The sequence below is a fragment of the Biomphalaria glabrata genome, chromosome 2 (genome assembly GCF_947242115.1).
Source record: "Biomphalaria glabrata chromosome 2, xgBioGlab47.1, whole genome shotgun sequence".
Taxonomy (NCBI): domain Eukaryota; kingdom Metazoa; phylum Mollusca; class Gastropoda; family Planorbidae; genus Biomphalaria; species Biomphalaria glabrata.
In genome coordinates this window covers 25700929-25719313 of record NC_074712.1, presented here as the reverse complement: position 1 = coordinate 25719313, position 18385 = coordinate 25700929, and the positions used below count along the sequence as shown (strand labels likewise).

Genomic DNA, 18385 nt, shown 5'->3' with positions numbered 1-18385 from the left:
TAGTTCCCAAAATATTGAATGACCGGTTCCTAAGCATACACTATTAGAGCTCCTCCTTTGATTCCAGAGCAAATACTCTTGATGTTTTCCTTGCTTCACCAAAAGGTTTTGAAGGCCCTAGTACATTCAAGTAGAGTTTTCATTGTCAACCTTTAAAATATTATTGAACTGGTTGGAACATATCGTCATGTTAATAGTTGAATAAGTTTTTCATTTATTTGAGTGAAGAAAACACACAGGAGTCATCAAGTTCACTCCATATAGTTTCGAAGTGGTAAGAATCCGGCAGGACTTCTATCAATTTACTTGTATTTTGTTTTTCTAAAGGTTTTTAGGCCAGTTCAATTGACACTCAGATAATGGAGACATTCTGATGATACTAGTTCCACTGGGGAAACGCAAAATAGAATTTTAATGATGAATTCCAAACCAATTGTGTAGAGTTTAGTTTAGATAACTGCTGAATATATGAGTTATTTGTTTCATGACCAAACGTAAAACAAAGAGCTTCTTTTAGAGATAAAAAATCGTGTATTGACTCAACAGAATTAAATGTTAGCTAGAAGGATTAAAATAGAGCGGCCCCCCTGGACAGTCGGAAGTATTTCATTTGAGCCATGAAAATATCAGACAAACAAAACAGCCAATGTTAGTGTTGACCATCAAACAAGGATCTCTGAGTCGTCTCATTGTATGACAGGCAGGGAGGGCAGAATCAGAACACAGTCATGGAGGACGAGTATAAATACTAAATGCAACAAAGCAGAAGAGAAAGTTGACAACAGGCTTAGTCTCTGTGCTAGTGTCCTTGTGCTCTACCAGTGATGTTCACATCTAGGACTGAACTACATTAGTGTTGGACTGAGTTTTACTTGGACACTTTCTAGAGAGTTCTATATTCTACATCATTCCGAAGGACAGAACTATTTCAAGGAGTACTACACCATGGAAACAAGTCGTCTAGGACTACACGTTACTAATGATTGTATTGGATTCTTACCTTCCACTTCTACAATTCAATCTGCACTAGTCAAGTTAGTGCTGTGTTTCACTGTCTTCATTGTGTTCTCTACAGCTGCTGTCTTAGAAAGTAAGTACTCACACTAAGTACTCACACTACTAGCCCGAGATTTTGATTCGGATTAATGATTTTTTAGATTAAAGATGATTAAGTCTTGAACACAAAAAGAAAGAGAGAGATTGAAAAGATGATTGTTGCCACTTTTCCTACAGATTCACCTTTTATTCATAGCTGCAGTGGCACAATCTTTGTGACTTGACTTTTACCTTCATCTATCCAGCTGGCACAATCCTTGTGACTTGACTTTTACCATTCATCTAACCAGCTGGCACAATCCTTGTGACTTAACTTTTACCTTCATCTATCCAGCTGGCACAATCCTTGTGACTTGACTTTTACCTTCATCTAACCAGCTGGCACAATCGTGACTTGACTTTTACCTTCATCTAACCAGCTGTTCTTGATCAGTTCCATCCATTGCTCTATGTCCTGGTCTTAGGAACGTACGTGTCACATGACCAGGCCAATAAACACTAAGAATTGTTAGGCGCAACCACGTAGGCTAAAGGCCAACAATGCAGAAAATAATCGACGCTGATGAACAATGTCTAACCAGAAGTTTAATACGTAATGAATGGAAACGTTGAATGTCTTTAAGTTAAATATCTACTTCAGAAACTAACGCCGACCTCTCTCTTTAAAGCAGCCAAGGGTATTCTGTGTCTACTTCGTTACACTTTAAATCATCGTTTTGTTTTTATTAGTCGCGTCATTGTCTCAAAGTCAAAACTTTACTCCTTTGAGGAAACAAACAACTTTTCGCGCCAAATTCATAATCGTACCATGACAATACAAATTAATGTCTATGTCTATGTCAAATTTTTCTGTTACTAACATAATTAAAAAATAGTTTGAAATAGATAAACTACAACCACAAGACCAAGTAATCTAAATATGGATTGTAACAATTGAATACGTACCGTCAATATTGATTAGAGAATCTAGGCTTATGATTTCAGAGAACTATTCTCACCACACCAAAACAAACCCTTGAGTCTCTTACATCATGTAGTTTCAGTTCGGAGGAAAGTGTTACTTTGTAGTGCTTCCTAAAAGAAAGCAAACAAATTTCATAGACTTTTAATAGTGCTCAATCTATAAACACCTGTCTTGGGTTATTGGATATACATACATGTCTTGCTTCAAAAACCAAGGAATCCATTTATTTCTGAATAGGTAACTCATCTTCTCCAGAAAAAGTAGAGCCGTGTACAGTCAAAAGCTCATTTCTTTTTACAAAAGAGGATGCCAGTCCAGGTAGGTAGTTCTATAGAGCATTACAATATATATTTGAGAAATATTTGCATGTTATTTACAACAAGGCCAGTCTGCAGTTTTCTCAACACTTTCTCATCATTGTGGCTTGCAAAATTCGCGAATATAAAATGGTTTTGAATTGCTTTTTTAAAGCGCCATTTTGAATGCTATTGCATGATCAGATACGTGAGGGAAGGGGGTATCTAGGAGAAGGTTTCTGTGCTGCCTTTTGCTCTGAGTCTCCTTGATAGCTAGCTAGGCGACAAATGATGTAACAGATGATATAAGAATTTGTTTCGTTTTCTGGCCAGCACAATGGTCAGTCCTCGTAGTTTCCCCTCCAGACCACATTAAGATTGGTTCTACTTAAGGAAGCACTGTCTATCAAATCTTTGTTCCACTAAAACAACACAATGCCATATACATTTTTTTGTAGACCTTATTATAAAACCAAGGAATTCATGAAATGTTTACAAAACTTGCTTCCCCTTTATATGTTATTTTCTTTTGACTTATGGAAAAAAAGGGGAAAAAAAGAAACACATATATTAATGATATTAATAATATATTCTTATACCACTTAATAGTGTTTGCACTAACATCACCATCTAAAACAGCGGTTCTCAACCTTTTTTGCTCAGCGACCCCTTTTTACAATTCCTCATAACGCCGCGATCCCAACCCACCCCCAATTGTAAATTATTTGATTCATGAGTATAAGTAACTGTGCTTTCGTTACTGTAGATGTGGAGAGCTCGACAACTGATGTTTAAAACTGATCTACCCTAAAAAAAAAAAAGAAAAAAAGAAAAAAAGATCTTAATATTAACCCTGACCCTTGACCCTACAGACGCCAGTCCAGAGCTTTAAAAAAAAAACACGACCAGGCGTAACGATACGTTCAAATGTTACAAATATTTCTGCTGCGACAATTGAAATGTTTGAAATCAGTTCTGATTCTGTTGTCTGCAACATTGAACAATAAAAACATTCAATTCCAATATAAAAAAACTTTGTATGTGTCAAGTTTTACAAGCTAGAATTAACAGATAAATCCATATTTTCGATGGTCTTAAGCGACCCCTGACAAAATGTCAATCGACCCCCAAAGGGGTCGCGACCCAGAGGTTGAGAAACCCTGATCTAAAAGTACAAGAACTGTATTTGGTGTAACACTACGTGATTGTGAGGCTAGCCCAACATTCTAGTGTGCCGATGTGCCAAAAAAACTCAAAACTCAAACCCAACATTCTAGTCCTAGTGCTAGGCCTATATTTGCACAAAAGTTTGGTAGCATCAGACATTTGTTTGTTAAAGCTTGCTGACTCTCTGAATCATCTCCATGAACAGGCTCTACTCTATTGAAACTGCCAACCAACCAGGGCGAGAAATGGACTCTGACTGAAGATGGCTTGGAGGGTTATCTTGAACTGGACATATCTCATGATGACCACTCCAGGATTGTATTCTCCAAGTCTCCAGATATTGAAACTATTAGTAAAACATTGGTCAGTAGAACCATTATGAAAACAAATCCAATCAAATCATTAAATAAGAACAATCTGATATAAACTTTGTCACATGTAAATTATGAGTGAGTCTGGTGTGAATGTACATTTTGGTTTCTTATAGTTATAATGTTTTTTGTTTGGTGTAATGCACAAATTGTAAGACAAATTTCCTTACGGATAATAAAGATTATTATTATTATTATATCTTTCATACATTTCAATAATTAAACACACTGAGTTTAAAGAGCCTAGAGAATCTAATACCAAACGTTATGAAGGTTAAAAAAACTTTTTTAAACTCTAGTTTTTACAAGAAGACTTGTTTGTTTTTTAGTTTGTTTGTTTTTTTCTTTGAATGACTCATTCAACCGATTTGTGTTTGTTACTGCTGCTTCTTACAGGGCAAGAGACAAGGCTCATTACCATTTACACTAGAATGTACGTTCAATGGTTGGCTATATAAGGTAACTAGACCCATGATTTCCAGTCGCACAAATGTATCAATTGTTAGTCAAGATCTACACAAATTAATTACATAATGGATTCAAAATAGTTTATGCAATTTCTTTCAATATAAGATTTTTTTAAAGTAGTGTGTTTTTTTAATATTTTACTTTTGGTAATAGCTGAGCTATAGATTCAATGTCAAATTGACCGCAAGCTCTCAATAGGAAATGTGAATTATTATTTAATTTTTCGCGGCTAATATAGCCGCCTTTATTTGGCGTGAACTGTCTGTCTGTCTGTCTGTCCGTCGTATGTACCTCACGTTTGGATCTGAAAATGATAAAAGCTTTCTATATTTAGACACTCACTTCTGGTTTTTCTACTTTCTCTCCCTGTTCGCCCCACTCCCGCCCCTTCAAATATTTTAATATCTCTGGATGCTTTTTGGCCGAAGCCTTTTTTTTTTTTTTTTTTTTTTGATTGCATCCTGAGTATCAAACGTTCACATAATAGTTTGGCCGAACATACCCCCCTTTCCCATGTTAACGCTCGCTCCCCTAACATAATGTTCCGTTGAATCAGAACGACACGCTTGTACTGACTGTGACGACTTCCTAATTTTAATGCACCACAAAACATTGAAGTAACAAACTCGACTAGCTTTCTTTTCTATGAATACAGCACTTTTTTTAATCTCTAGTTTCTACCTCACAACCTACACTAACAGGCCTAGCCGCTCCACTGACTTCTGCATTCCTGACCTCTCGCTACCCCGCTAGGCTGACCCATTCAACCGCTGGACAGGTACAGAACAGGGGCGTAACTTAAGGGTGACACTCATGCTCTGCGACATACACACACACACACCAAGATCCTTTCACAACACTGACCTACCACACACAAACATCTGGCCCGGAGAATTCTAGTTTCACTTTTTTAATTTTTCCCCATCACCACCCAAAAAAATTAATTAATTGCTTCATCAGTACTTAACACGTGACTAATGCATGTTTTTTTTAATAAGACGGAAGACAAGCTGGAAAAGGGGACGCGACATTTTTAGAATAAACTTTGTTGTTGTTTTTTACTATACTGTACTGTAGTATATGGAGATCTTGTTAACATTTCCCCCTTTCCTCCCCCCTAAATTTAAAAATATTTAATTAAAGTCTTTGCCTGGTCGTGTTGTAGGTTCTCGAGTCATGTCTTGATGGTTTCGCTGCAAGATTTGGGCTGGGATGTAATCATTTTAACTACTACGTGAACATATTTGGACTAGGGGCGACAACCCAAGCACAACCTTCATCAACAAAGACATGATCTAATATACGATCATAAGGCCGTCATAACCAATCCCAAATCATACATTCCCGTCAGCTACACTCTCACTTCGACCACGTTTACATCGTCTAGAGGGATGGGACATTTTGGTTTTTGATAGTTTGTACTTCATAGCTTCTGATTTTCATCAAGAAAAAAAAACAAAACAAATAAAACAAGGTTACAAAGACAGTATGGAAACACAAACTCAAAATCGGCACCTGAAGTGGTCTACCTAGAGTCTTCACCAGGATTCGAACACGGGACCAGTTCCAAGTGCTTTACCCCTCAGCCACAGCATTTCCATATATTCATTTAGCGAAAATTTATAGTTTTGAAATAATAATTATTAACCTTATCCATGCATTAAAAATTAATAACAAGTTACATGCAATAAAGAGAAACTAAAAAAGATTTCTTCTTCTTACAAAATTTGATAAATTGGCAACACGAAAAAAATAATTCTTGACCTACTTTAGCTAGCTAGAAATGACATGACAGACTTGGACAAGACTTGCACTTCGCAAAAAAAAAATTTAAAAAAAATTAATATCTCCATTGCTATTTGTCATACAAACTAGATCTCGATCTAGCTAGATCTATACCTAGTTCTTGAATCTAGAACTAGATTTTGATCTAGATCTAGTACTAGATCTAAGTCTGAATCTAGAACTAGAATTAGATATAGCACTAGATCTAGATGTAGAATCTTGATATAGAATCTAGATCTAAACTAGAATTCGTATGATTTTACACGTTCAATCTTAAAATTACTAGACCTAGGCCAATGTTAGGATCAGGAATAGTAGGCCTTTTGGTACTGGGTAATGTTGTAGATCTACTATGGCAGACAATGCTGTTTCGTATCCGATTTATTTCTTAATTAGATACTACTGTTTACATAATAAATAAATCTGCACCCCTAAGCTGTCAGAAGATAAGCTATTGCCTTAATAATTAAAATTCTATTCAAATTATTAATACATTTATAATATCTAGACAAGTTTTATTTACACTGTCAAGCATATGCCTTTAATAACAATGTGTTAAAACTTCGCGCTATAAAATATTTCGTTATTTTAAAAACCTATAACTAAAACGAAGTTCGAATCAGAATTCTTTTTTAGAAAACAACATTTGAATCAGTATTCCATTCAATGAGTAAGTTAATTAATGGAAAATATATTTTATCATGATCCATTCACACTTTTCCCATTGTGACCTTAGATGTAAATTTTTGGTACTAATGCGCGAATCTATGGATGACGCTTGAGTTACTATTGAAGTCCCTGTGACCTTTTTAAAAAACTTACATCCCCTGAAGTTTTTCATTAAAAAGTGGTGTATTTTTTTTTTGAAAAATCTGCTTGCATATATAATTTTAAAAATTAGATGGTCACTTTTGGAAAAGAAAAAAGTAGCCATTGCATCAGAACTTTGAATGATCTAAAATATCATGATGTCCGATTTTCATTTTCTCTTCTAGTTTCTGAGATCTAAAAGGAACAAACAGACGGACGGACGGACAGACAAATCACACAAAACTAATAGCGTCTTTTCCCCTTTCGGGGGCCGCTAAAAAAACAAACAAAAAAAAAAAAAGCTTTTTGTTTGCATTGCTTACCCAACAGATGCCACATAGTTGGACATCCGATGACCGCTTCGGGTTTGTGTGAAATCAACAACTCTCTTTGTAATCTTGTTTTTATAACAAGATATACAAATTCAAACAACACTATACTACTAAATGTATTAGGATGTGTAGATGGAGAAAGTCATGTTAACTAATATTACATTTTATGCTGTAGATGTGAAAGTAAATTTGCTTTTCCCTATCCATTTGTCTCCAGTTTAAACAGGAACTTATCATCCATGACGTGAATGAACATGCTCCAGTCTTTGATATGAATCGTCCATACAACATAAGTATTAGTGAGGTCAGTCAAAGTAGATACCTTAGAAGTATTAGTGATGTCAGTCATTGTAGCAGCCTTAGAAGTATTTGTGAGGTCAGTCATAGTAGATACCTTAGAAGTATTAGTGATGTCAGTCATTGTAGCAGCCTTAGAAGTATTTGTGAGGTCAGTCATAGTAGATACCTTAGAAGTATTAGAGAGGTCAGTCATTGTAGCAGCCTTAGAAGTATTAGAGAGGTCAGTCATTGTAGCAGCCTTAGAAGTATTTGTGAGGTCAGTCATAGTAGCAGCCTTAGAAGTATTTGTGAGGTCAGTCATTGTAGCAGCCTTAGAAGTATTTGTGAGGTCAGTCATTGTAGCAGCCTTAGAAGTATTTGTGAGGTCAGTCATTGTAGCAGCCTTAGAAGTATTTGTGAGGTCAGTCATAGTAGATACCTTAGAAGTATTAGAGAGGTCAGTCATTGTAGCAGCCTTAGAAGTATTAGAGAGGTCAGTCGTTGTAGCAGCCTTAGAAGTATTTGTGAGGTCAGTCATTGTAGCAGCCTTAGAAGTATTAGAGAGGTCAGTCATTGTAGCAGCCTTAGAAGTATTAGAGAGGTCAGTCATAGTAGCAGCCTTAGAAGTATTAGAGAGGTCAGTCATTGTAGCAGCCTTAGAAGTATTAGAGAGGTCAGTCATTGTAGCAGCCTTAGAAGTATTAGAGAGGTCAGTCATTGTAGCAGCCTTAGAAGTATTAGAGAGGTCAGTCATAGTAGATATCTTAGAAGTATTTGTGAGGTCAGTCATTGTAGCAGCCTTAGAAGTATTAGTGATGTCAGTCATTGTAGCAGCCTTAGAAGTATTAGTGAGGTCAGTCATTGTAGCAGCCTTAGAAGTATTTGTGAGGTCAGTCATTGTAGCAGCCTTAGAAGTATTTGTGAGGTCAGTCGTTGTAGCAGCCTTAGAAGTATTTGTGAGGTCAGTCATTGTAGCAGCCTTAGAAGTATTTGTGAGGTCAGTCGTTGTAGCAGCCTTAGAAGTATTAGTGATGTCAGTCATAGTAGATACCTTAGAAGTATTAGAGAGGTCAGTCGTTGTAGCAGCCTTAGAAGTATTAGTGATGTCAGTCATTGTAGCAGCCTTAGAAGTATTTGTGAGGTCAGTCGTTGTAGCAGCCTTAGAAGTATTAGTGAGGTCAGTCATTGTAGCAGCCTTAGAAGTATTTGTGAGGTCAGTCATAGTAGATACCTTAGAAGTATTAGAGAGGTCAGTCATTGTAGCAGCCTTAGAAGTATTAGAGAGGTCAGTCATAGTAGATACCTTAGAAGTATTAGAGAGGTCAGTCATTGTAGCAGCCTTAGAAGTATTAGAGAGGTCAGTCATAGTAGATACCTTAGAAGTATTAGAGAGGTCAGTCATCGTAGCAGCCTTAGAAGTATTAGAGAGGTCAGTCGTTGTAGCAGCCTTAGAAGTATTAGTGAGGTCAGTCATAGTAGATACCTTAGAAGTATTAGTGAGGTCAGTCATAGTAGATACCTTAGAAGTATTTGTGAGGTCAGTCATAGTAGATACCTTAGAAGTATTAGAGAGGTCAGTCATTGTAGCAGCCTTAGAAGTATTAGAGAGGTCAGTCATAGTAGATACCTTAGAAGTATTAGAGAGGTCAGTCATTGTAGCAGCCTTAGAAGTATTAGAGAGGTCAGTCATTGTAGCAGCCTTAGAAGTATTAGAGAGGTCAGTCATTGTAGCAGCCTTAGAAGTATTAGAGAGGTCAGTCGTTGTAGCAGCCTTAGATGTATTAGTGAGGTCAGTCATTATAGCAGCCATAGAAGTATTAGTGAGGTCAGTCATTATAGCAGCCATAGAAGTATTAGTGAGTTAAGTCATTGTAGCTTAGAAGTATTTAAATAATGCACGTATTAGAAGTTGGTCATTTAGTGCTGGGGTTAAGTGTTGGTCATTGTCTTGGTCATTTAGTGATGGATTAATTGTTGATCATTTGGTGCTGGGATTAAGTATTGGTCATTAAGTGCTGGGATAAAGTGTGGGTAAATGTGTCTAGATTGTCTAATTCAACATGTCAGTTTATTTGTTCATTTTGTGTTTTTGTTTTTCTCTCTAACCCAGTCCTCCATTGTTGGAAGTCGCGTGTTTAGTCTACGTCACTTAGCCTATGATCCTGATGCCACTGGAAGAATAACAAGCTATTCCTTACAACCTTTCAATGATTCAAAGGTACTTACAAAGTTATTGATCTAAAGTTACGAACTAACTTATGGCTCAACAATCAATAATTCAATGGTACTTACAAACTTATGGCTTAACAATCAATGATTCAAAGGTACTTACAAAGTTATTGATCTAAAGTTACGAACTAACTTATGGCTCAACAATCAATGATTCTATGGTTCAAGTTAACTTAGGGCTAAACAATCATTAGTGTTTACCTCTAGTCATTCTCATTTTTAAAAAGACTATATTTTACATTTTCTAAGGTTGATGGTCGAAATCATTTCCGAATTTCGCAAGATGGAAGTCATGTGATATTGTTCAAATCAATAGATTTTGATGAACTTCAGTTTCAAGGTCAAACATATTTCAAACTCAATCTAACCGCTACTGTAAGTCAATTTTTTGTTCGCATTTTCTTTTGGATTAGTTCTGATAAAAAAAAAAAGATTTGAAATCTAAAACTTTTTGCATCTTTTTCACTGTTCCAGGACAACGGAAACACCGAGCCTTTAACTTCGTATGTCATTCTAACAATACAAATAACTGACGCAGATGATCAGGGGCCATCCTTTATTTATCCAGATTGTCCAAAAATTGATAACTACTGTACAACACCCTATTTTCAGACAGTCATTAAATGCGGATACCTGGTAAATAAAGGCTATATATTTCTTGTTTAATATAGCAATCAATATCACATCGTCATCATTTGTGTGTGTAAATGAAACAAAATGAGCCATTGACTATCCAAACTTAACAATCACTGTGATCATTTCTTCCGTCATGACTGCAGCCAATGTCTAACAGTTCTCTCTTAGTTAGTATCAATATTTATTTTTTTCGTATACATTGAACTAGAAATATCATTTCGCAGAAATGTCTAAAACAGATAAGTTATAAATGAAAAGAAATCGTGGTTTGGTTATTTGTCTAAAACAGATAAGTTATAAATGAAAAGAAATCGTGGTTTGGTTATTTGTCTAAAACAGATAAGTTATAAATGAAAAGAAATCGTGGTTTGGTTATTTCAGGGTTTCTTACGTCTTTACCCAGCGCCTATACAAGCAGAGGACAGGGATACATTGAATAGTTCTATCACTTACTCCATAGCTAGAGGTAAGTCTAAAGAACATAGATTTTCTGCATCTACATCTGTTCTATCAATTTAAACAAAGGTCTAATACTTCAATAGTTTATTTCTAGCGTTTTGTATCTTTTGCAATTAGAAATTATATGAAAATAAAATAGCGTTCTATTTGATTTTCATATATCACAGGTAGGGCCGGATTAAAGTACGATGTGGCCCATACAATGTTTCAACAATGTTACTAAAGATCCACTTATGAATGGACATAGATCTAAAAGAATGTTCTAGTTGAGAAGAAAGAAAGAGAGTTCTTGTCCATTTAATCTCACTTTCCTTATTAACAAAATATGTAATATGCTGCAATACTCGTATTTTAGTTTTTAAAAGTGTATAAGTGTATATTCTTGAGTTTGTGGAGGATAGTCCTTGGTAGACGCAATGTCGTAAATCCGGAGCTGTATTGACTTAATCTGAGCAGTCCACAAGCGTACACTTCTTCATGACCACAGTTTTGGTAGCCTTAAAAAAAATAAAATAATAAAGCCGTAAAAATACGGGAAAAATTATTTTTTTTATTCGGATATATTTTTTTTATCTCTTTTGTGAAGGAGGCCTCTTTCTTGTGGAGTCTCCGGGGCTGTAGCCCCGTCTGCTCTCCCTTCAATCCAGTCCTGGTCACAGGAGGAATAGAAATCAAAAGTTCGGAGTCATTGTAATGTTCTTCACAAGCATCTCATTGAACTTGAACTGATCATTAGATTTTAAACTAAGTTTTGTTTGCAATCCCTTTCATTGCTCTTGTCTTCAGTTGAACCCGCACAGTATACAGAGAAGTTTGAAATGAATCCTGTGACTGGGGCCATCAAAGTTGTCAAACCATCGTGTGCTTCTAGTGGAAATGAGATTCTTCTGACTATAAGTGTAAGTAGATCGACCTTTTCTTGACCTTTAGGTCTCTTACATCTACCTTGTTCTCTTTCTGTAGTTGTTTGTTTGTTGACTGATGCTATAGTCCTGTCGCTTTGTTCCCCTTTTTACAAGACCTCTACTCAGGCTGCACAGTCATCAACAACAACAGATATAAAAAACCTGGAACCTAGGTGGACACGATTCTCGAAAACGGCTCTAAAATAATCTTAGTAATTGAACAGTTGATGTATATATTTGGCAAATAGTTACTAGCTTTTAGGCCAGACTGGGAAAACTCTAGTTTGACTGTTATAATGTTTGAAAGTAGTTTGTTTTTTTTTAATTATTTGGCTAGAGAACGAGAAAATCTGTTTCTTGAACAGAATACGTCTTCGGGTATTTCCGTATGTAGGCATTATTCATTCAAGAGTTGAATAAACTACTGTTCAGGAACATTGTATACATTAGCTTAACCAGGATTGTTTCTGCTAGGAAGGAGAAATGGGTGGGGGAAAAAGTTCCAATTCTAAAATCTTACATTTATTAGTTAGAAAGAACAAAATAGTCGCTCTATTAGCTATATAGTGGAGGAATTTTGTGGAAGTATTTTTGTTCTTTGTTGTTGTTTTTTATTAATTAACCTGCAACCAGAGACATCTTGGCATGACCTATAGATCTTACAACATACCGATATAGCATTTTTTATACTATGGCTAGGACCACTTAAAAACCAATTAGTATTTTATAATCATATTGGATTTTGAGACGAGATCGCTGTGATAGTGTTATAACAATTTCTACAATAGTCCAAAGTTAGTGTAAGGACTTTGATTTATTTAGTGCTCAATTCTGTTTTGTTATTTTAGTATGTGATTTGAAATTATATTGATACCTGCTGACGAAAAAACATTGGCCAACTAGTTAAATGATTTCTATTGTCGCTTCGACACGAAAGATTTTAATTATCTAAGACTCAAAGCCCTTGAGGATGTCAATGTTAACAACTGCTTAGAATTAGCGATTACTAAAGAGCAAGTTTGTAACATTTTCAAAAACGTCAACCCAATGAAAGCTGGTGGGCCTGATGGAATAAAAGGGCGAATCTTAAAAGAATGTGCTGAACAACTAGCTGAACCTGGTGTGAATGTACACTTTGGTTTCTTATAGTTATAATGTTTTTTGTTTGGTGTAATGCACAAATTGTAAGACAAATTTCCTTACGGATAATAAAGATTATTATTATTATTATTATTATTATTATAAAGTCTGCATTAATTCTGATAAAATATATAGGTCATATACTGAAAATAGATGTAAAAAATAAAAAAATAAAAAAAAAACAGTCATAGAAATACTAACATGCTTAGCCACAAGATCAGAATCTACAATTCACATTTGAAATAACTTGAGTGTTGGCTAAATGTTTACTGAAAATGTTCTTTCTGGCAAACACAGTTAAATTTTACTAAAAAAAAATGTTCAATATTTATTATACCTGGCATGTAATTTATAAATATAATGTTTTTTTAAGGGAATTAGCTGTTCAATTATACAAAGCTTTTATCAACGTATTCTGTCTGACGGAGTGAAATCTTGTACACGTTATTTCTCCTACTTACCATTCTCGGATAAAGATGAACCTATGCACAATTATTCATTCTTGATGACAACACATCAATCAAAAAATTAACCCATTAATTAATTAATAATAACAATAATAATTCATCGTAATTAATTTTTTTTTTATATATAGAAATGTTCTAAAGGGGAGATAAACCTTATGTAGAGAATAAGATCGTTCGCTAAAAAATATCAAAATATCAACTTTAAACTTTTGTTTAGACTATAATACCTTCTATTTGTATAAGTACTTGTATAGCTAACATGTCGGCCTTCCATCATGGACGCTCGGGACCGCAAGGTCGAATGTAGCCTCGAGCACTTCAAACTAAAATAGCTTTTCAACAAGCAGCACGGAAACCTTCCTCCAGATACCCTCCCCAGCCCTCACCCATAAGTGATTGGACCATAGAGCAGTGTGCTTGCTATAAACGGGAAAGTTGCTTAAAACAAAAACAATTAATAAAAATATTTCTATCGCACAAATGTTCTGTTAGTCTAGATCTACTAAAAATTAATTGCATGATGTATTCAAAATAATTGATACCATTTAATTTATTTTTAAAAAAAGTATTTTGTATATTTGACTTACTTCTATGAGTCCAACTAAGCGGCCGTGTTCTGTTTTGTAGGCCACAGAGAGCTCACCACTTCAACATAGTACATCCACAACACTTCAGATAGATGTCTTAGACAATGTGGTCATTCCCAACATTGCCTGGGGAGTGGACTCAGCTGGTGACCGCGAGTCACGTCCAGTAATTACAAGCAAAGATGAGTCGCTGGATGGAGCAGGCTCAGCGACCATTCCTTTGACCTTACTTCTCTTGTCCTTTTTCGGGTTTGTTACCATAGGCTCAGTGGTCATCTATATTGCTGTACGGTCAGTCAGGTCAAGAAAGAAGGACAGCTCAACCGCATCAACCACCACTACCATCAATTCATCTTTGGAAGACTTAGGTGATTGTCACATGTGTAAACAAGATTTCCCTACGGCCTCAACCTGCTTCAGGTCATGCTCAGTCAAACCTACTCCTCCAGTGGAGCCAGTTGTTGAAGCTGCTCCCAGAACTTCCAGTGTTGGCAGCCTTAGAAATAAGTTTAGAACTTTCATTCAGTGTTCCAGTGAGGTAGTACACAAGCCTCAAGTCAGTGACACAGTACACAAGCCTCAAGTAGGACCTAAACCTGCTGACCTCAGACCTGCTTTGATGACTAAACCACAACATCCTTACCATTTTGACGACAACATTCAATTTCGACCAAGTCCAAGCATTCCCGGCAACTCCAGCACCTCAGGATTTATGAATGATCCAAACGCAAGCCTGGGATCAATGAAACACGAGCGAGGATTGAAACAAGATTCAGAAACTAAAGTAAGAAAAGAGGATGACGGTCCTGAGAACAGATTTAAACTGAGATTCAATAATATGGTGCCCGAAATATTTAAAGCAAACAATCCCAGAGTTCGCTTTGACACTAGTAATTTAAACCCGGTCTAAATGACGCTTAAGTATTATTAGATTTTTTTTCAAGTTAGAAAATTCTTGTGAGCTTCTAATGGAAGCATTTCGTTTTTGCTGCGTTTGAATAACATTTATTCATGAGATCTGCATGACGACATTGACTGAGTGTTGAATCAATTTTGTGATCTAGGACTAAGATTGTTGAGCATGACTGTATAGCGAGCTGGTATGTCATTGATCTGGAACAGTTTATTACTGATATGAATCTGTTATTTATATACACTGTACATAAATACATAGTAATGTCTATTTTCAATAGCAAACTGAGGTGTTTTGCCTGTTATATGTGTCATTGCCACTAATATGTGCTTCTCCATCACCCTAGAACAAAAAACGTAGGTTCACGATATTTGTCTTAGTTTCATAAAAAAAATGATCATAAAATAGCTTGTAGCATTAACATCTAATAGAAGTTATTTGTCTCTGAAAACTAAACTAAATCAACTTGTTCTTGTCACCAAGCAGAACAAAAATTCACTCATCACATCAAAACTAATATATTTTGAGAACTTTAATTCTAGTTTTTCTATAACCTGTTAACTTTTGAGATGAAAACAAAAAAATATGATGCTATCGTTTTCTTGAAGGTTACTTCATTTATTTGGAGTTAGCATTTTGAAATTATTGTGTGTCAGGCCAATTGAGCTAGTTAATTGTCGTTAAATTTATAAGGTTTATTGAACTAGTTAACTGTATAGGTTATATTTCCTTACATTTATCTTACTAGACACTGAGACTTAAGTACACTAGACAGTTTTGTTGATCTATCTTTTATATTTATCCATCTACATAGCTACTTACCTATCTGATGATCTACTTACCTATCTGATGATCTACTTACCTATCTGATGATCTACTTACCTATCTGATGATCTACTTACCTATCTGATGATCTACTTACCTATCTGATGATCTACTTACCTATCTGATGATCTACTTACCTATCTGATGATCTACTTACCTATCTGATTATCTGTATTATTATCTGATTATCTGTATTATTATCTGATTATCTGTATTACTATGAGCATAAAGAATATAGTTTGTAATACGTGTAATACTATATTTTTGAGAATCTTCGTTTGTCGAATGTTTAGAAAATATGTGTCTTTAATGGTAAGAATGTCATGTAATACATTTGATGACATTCTTCTTTACACAATGGTTTATGGATAAAAAAATGTTTTGTATTATACTGTAATATAATATTAATAACTACCATTTGAAATAGTTTTTAGAATTTTATATTGAATTTTATATCGATATGTTGATTTACCATGTTGTTGTTAATAAATTGATTTAATTTAAAATTCCTTTTGAGTTTAAAATAGTGATTGTAGACCTGCACTGGAAATATGGCCTACGTGTGTGTGTGACTAGCTTGTTAACTCTGTGTTTATAGACTCACTCTATAGACACAAAGAACAAAGTGACTGTTTAGGAATTCCATGCACTCTGCTCGTATCCTACCAATGTAGTATTATAGAATAGAAGGCCTGACGTCGTTAGGTATTTGAATACAAGTATCCCTCCAAATTTAATCGAATTTCAAAAATAGAAATTCCACAAAACCCTGCTTGTATCATGAACCCCAAATATATGTTTTTCCAAGGAAATTTAGATCCTAGAGCCTACTTTAGGGCATAACGGGAGAGTTATGGAGATTGTGGTACCTTATAATCAGACGGATCCAGTAGCCGGCGGATTAGTTTGGCGGGGGGGAGGGGAGGTAGAGACGACAGTTGTTTTTATTATTTACCCCCTCTAACAAGAATTTGTTGCAATTATGTCAAGACTTTGTTTTTTGGAAAATGTAGAATTCATCTGAACATTATCAACGTGTAAATATAAGTGGAAACAATAAGATGAGTTTTGAACCCAAATACTTTTTCCCTAGTCGACTCTTTCCAACCTTTTCTGAATCTTAGACTCAGCGGAATGTGTTATAAAGATATATTTCATATTCTGTCCCTTTCTACAAGGCTAATTATAGATAATTATAGAATTAGTTAGATAATAAAACGCTCTCTAGATCTAGAATAAAGAATCAAAAGAATTGTCAGTGATTGTGAAGATTATTAATTCTTTTGTAATAAAGTTCATGGGCGTAGGGAACGTGTTTTATCATTTATCTTTATAGGTTACAATTAAAGGGGGCAATTTGTGCGAATGTGTATTAGGATGTTAAATGGCTATCTGGAGGTGGCTTACAAAGGCCGCGAAATACACATTTGAGACCAAAAGAAAATCCGCTGCCGAGGACAGACGTAGACGGCGAAAAGAAAATCTAAATCGACCGCTGGCGGACAATGGTTATGCCTTCATTTGGATGTAAAAAATATGTAGGTTATAGCTGGGGCTGCGTAACCACGGGAAATACTGTATTCCTCAAATACAAGCCATTCTTATTATAAAAGTTAAGATCTATAAATGACTAAATGAAGCAAAGTCAAGTGCATAGAAGTTCTCTAAATGTTGTGTTTGAAATGGAGGGACTAAGCTTAGAGCTAAATAGCTTGTTCCATACGGCATCAATAATTCACGTCCAAAATGTGGGAATTAAGTTTTAGTCTGTATAACTTACGTTTCTATATAAAGGCTGTATGTAAAGCCTAGACGTGCTGGCCGAGTGGTAAAGCGCTTGGCTTTCGGACCGAGGAGTCTCAGGTTCGAGTCTTGGGAAGAATGGGATTTTTTATTTTTAGGCCGCCTGTGAGACCACTCAATTCTAAAAGGGTACCTGACATTATTTGGGGACAACCAAAGGCGGTTGGTCGGTGTGTTGGCAACTTGACATCCTTGTTAACCGTGGGTCGTCTGCTCTGTCTGCTCTACAGGTCTGAAAGGGATAATTTGTTTTTTACTTTTAGCTTAGATCACGGGACAAAATGTCATGCGGGCCGTCCTACGTTTATTGTATTTTTAAAGCCTTGCAGCTATTGAGTCAGAGAAGTGAGCGCGGTATTTAAAACTGTGCATTGCTAGCCATTTCATGAAAGAATGTATATACGACAAACTATATATATCACAAAAACAAAAACAAGAAAAATATTTGTTAATAAATACTTTAAAAAACAAAAGTACGTAAGGGAAAGAGCCAATTACTGCCATATCACTCAATAGTTAAAGAATTTATCTCATTTTTCTATATAAACAAGGTTATTTTCTCGTTTTTTTTCATAATTCCTGTGTTGTAACTCAACAATGAATAATTGTTTCAACTTGATCCAAGAATGGGAAGTAGGAAAAAGAACATGTACCAAGACAGAGTTGCTATAAGATTCGTAACAAAAAAAAATGTAAATCTGTGCATTGCTGGCCTTACGATCGAAAAATGTAAACGTTTCTGGTCAAATAATTTTTAGAATTTAAGGACCGTAAAGTATGTGGTTACTTGTGTTTGAGGGGAGGGGCGCGTATTGTTCGGTTAAAAGAAGAAAGTTCGAAGGGGTATTTGTTGAGGTTATAATGTTGACTGCTTCACTGTCAAAATAAAAATG

At 35.4% G+C, this 18385-nt stretch overlaps 1 protein-coding gene across 1 annotated transcript; it reads left to right on the top strand.

The window, feature by feature from the left end:
- Positions 1-276: 276 nt before the first annotated feature.
- LOC106057360 (uncharacterized) lies at positions 277-16133 on the top strand. Its single transcript, XM_056019745.1, has 11 exons — positions 277-1090; positions 2258-2338; positions 3689-3846; positions 4251-4313; positions 7467-7553; positions 9639-9746; positions 10007-10132; positions 10232-10393; positions 10775-10859; positions 11639-11751; positions 13992-16133. The coding sequence occupies exons 1-11, from the start codon at positions 946-948 to the stop codon at positions 14859-14861; spliced, it is 1998 nt and encodes a 665-aa protein (XP_055875720.1). The 5' UTR covers positions 277-945; the 3' UTR covers positions 14862-16133.
- Positions 16134-18385: the final 2252 nt, after the last annotated feature.

Bases quoted from the DNA above. Each gene is read 5' to 3' on its own strand.
- LOC106057360 (XM_056019745.1), top strand. From the start codon at position 946: ATGGAAACAAGTCGTCTAGGACTACACGTTACTAATGATTGTATTGGA. The intron at 4,314-7,466 runs GTAACTAGACCC...ATTTGTCTCCAG, and splicing joins TCAATGGTTGGCTATATAAG to TTTAAACAGGAACTTATCAT. The intron at 11,752-13,991 runs GTAAGTAGATCG...TCTGTTTTGTAG, and splicing joins AGATTCTTCTGACTATAAGT to GCCACAGAGAGCTCACCACT.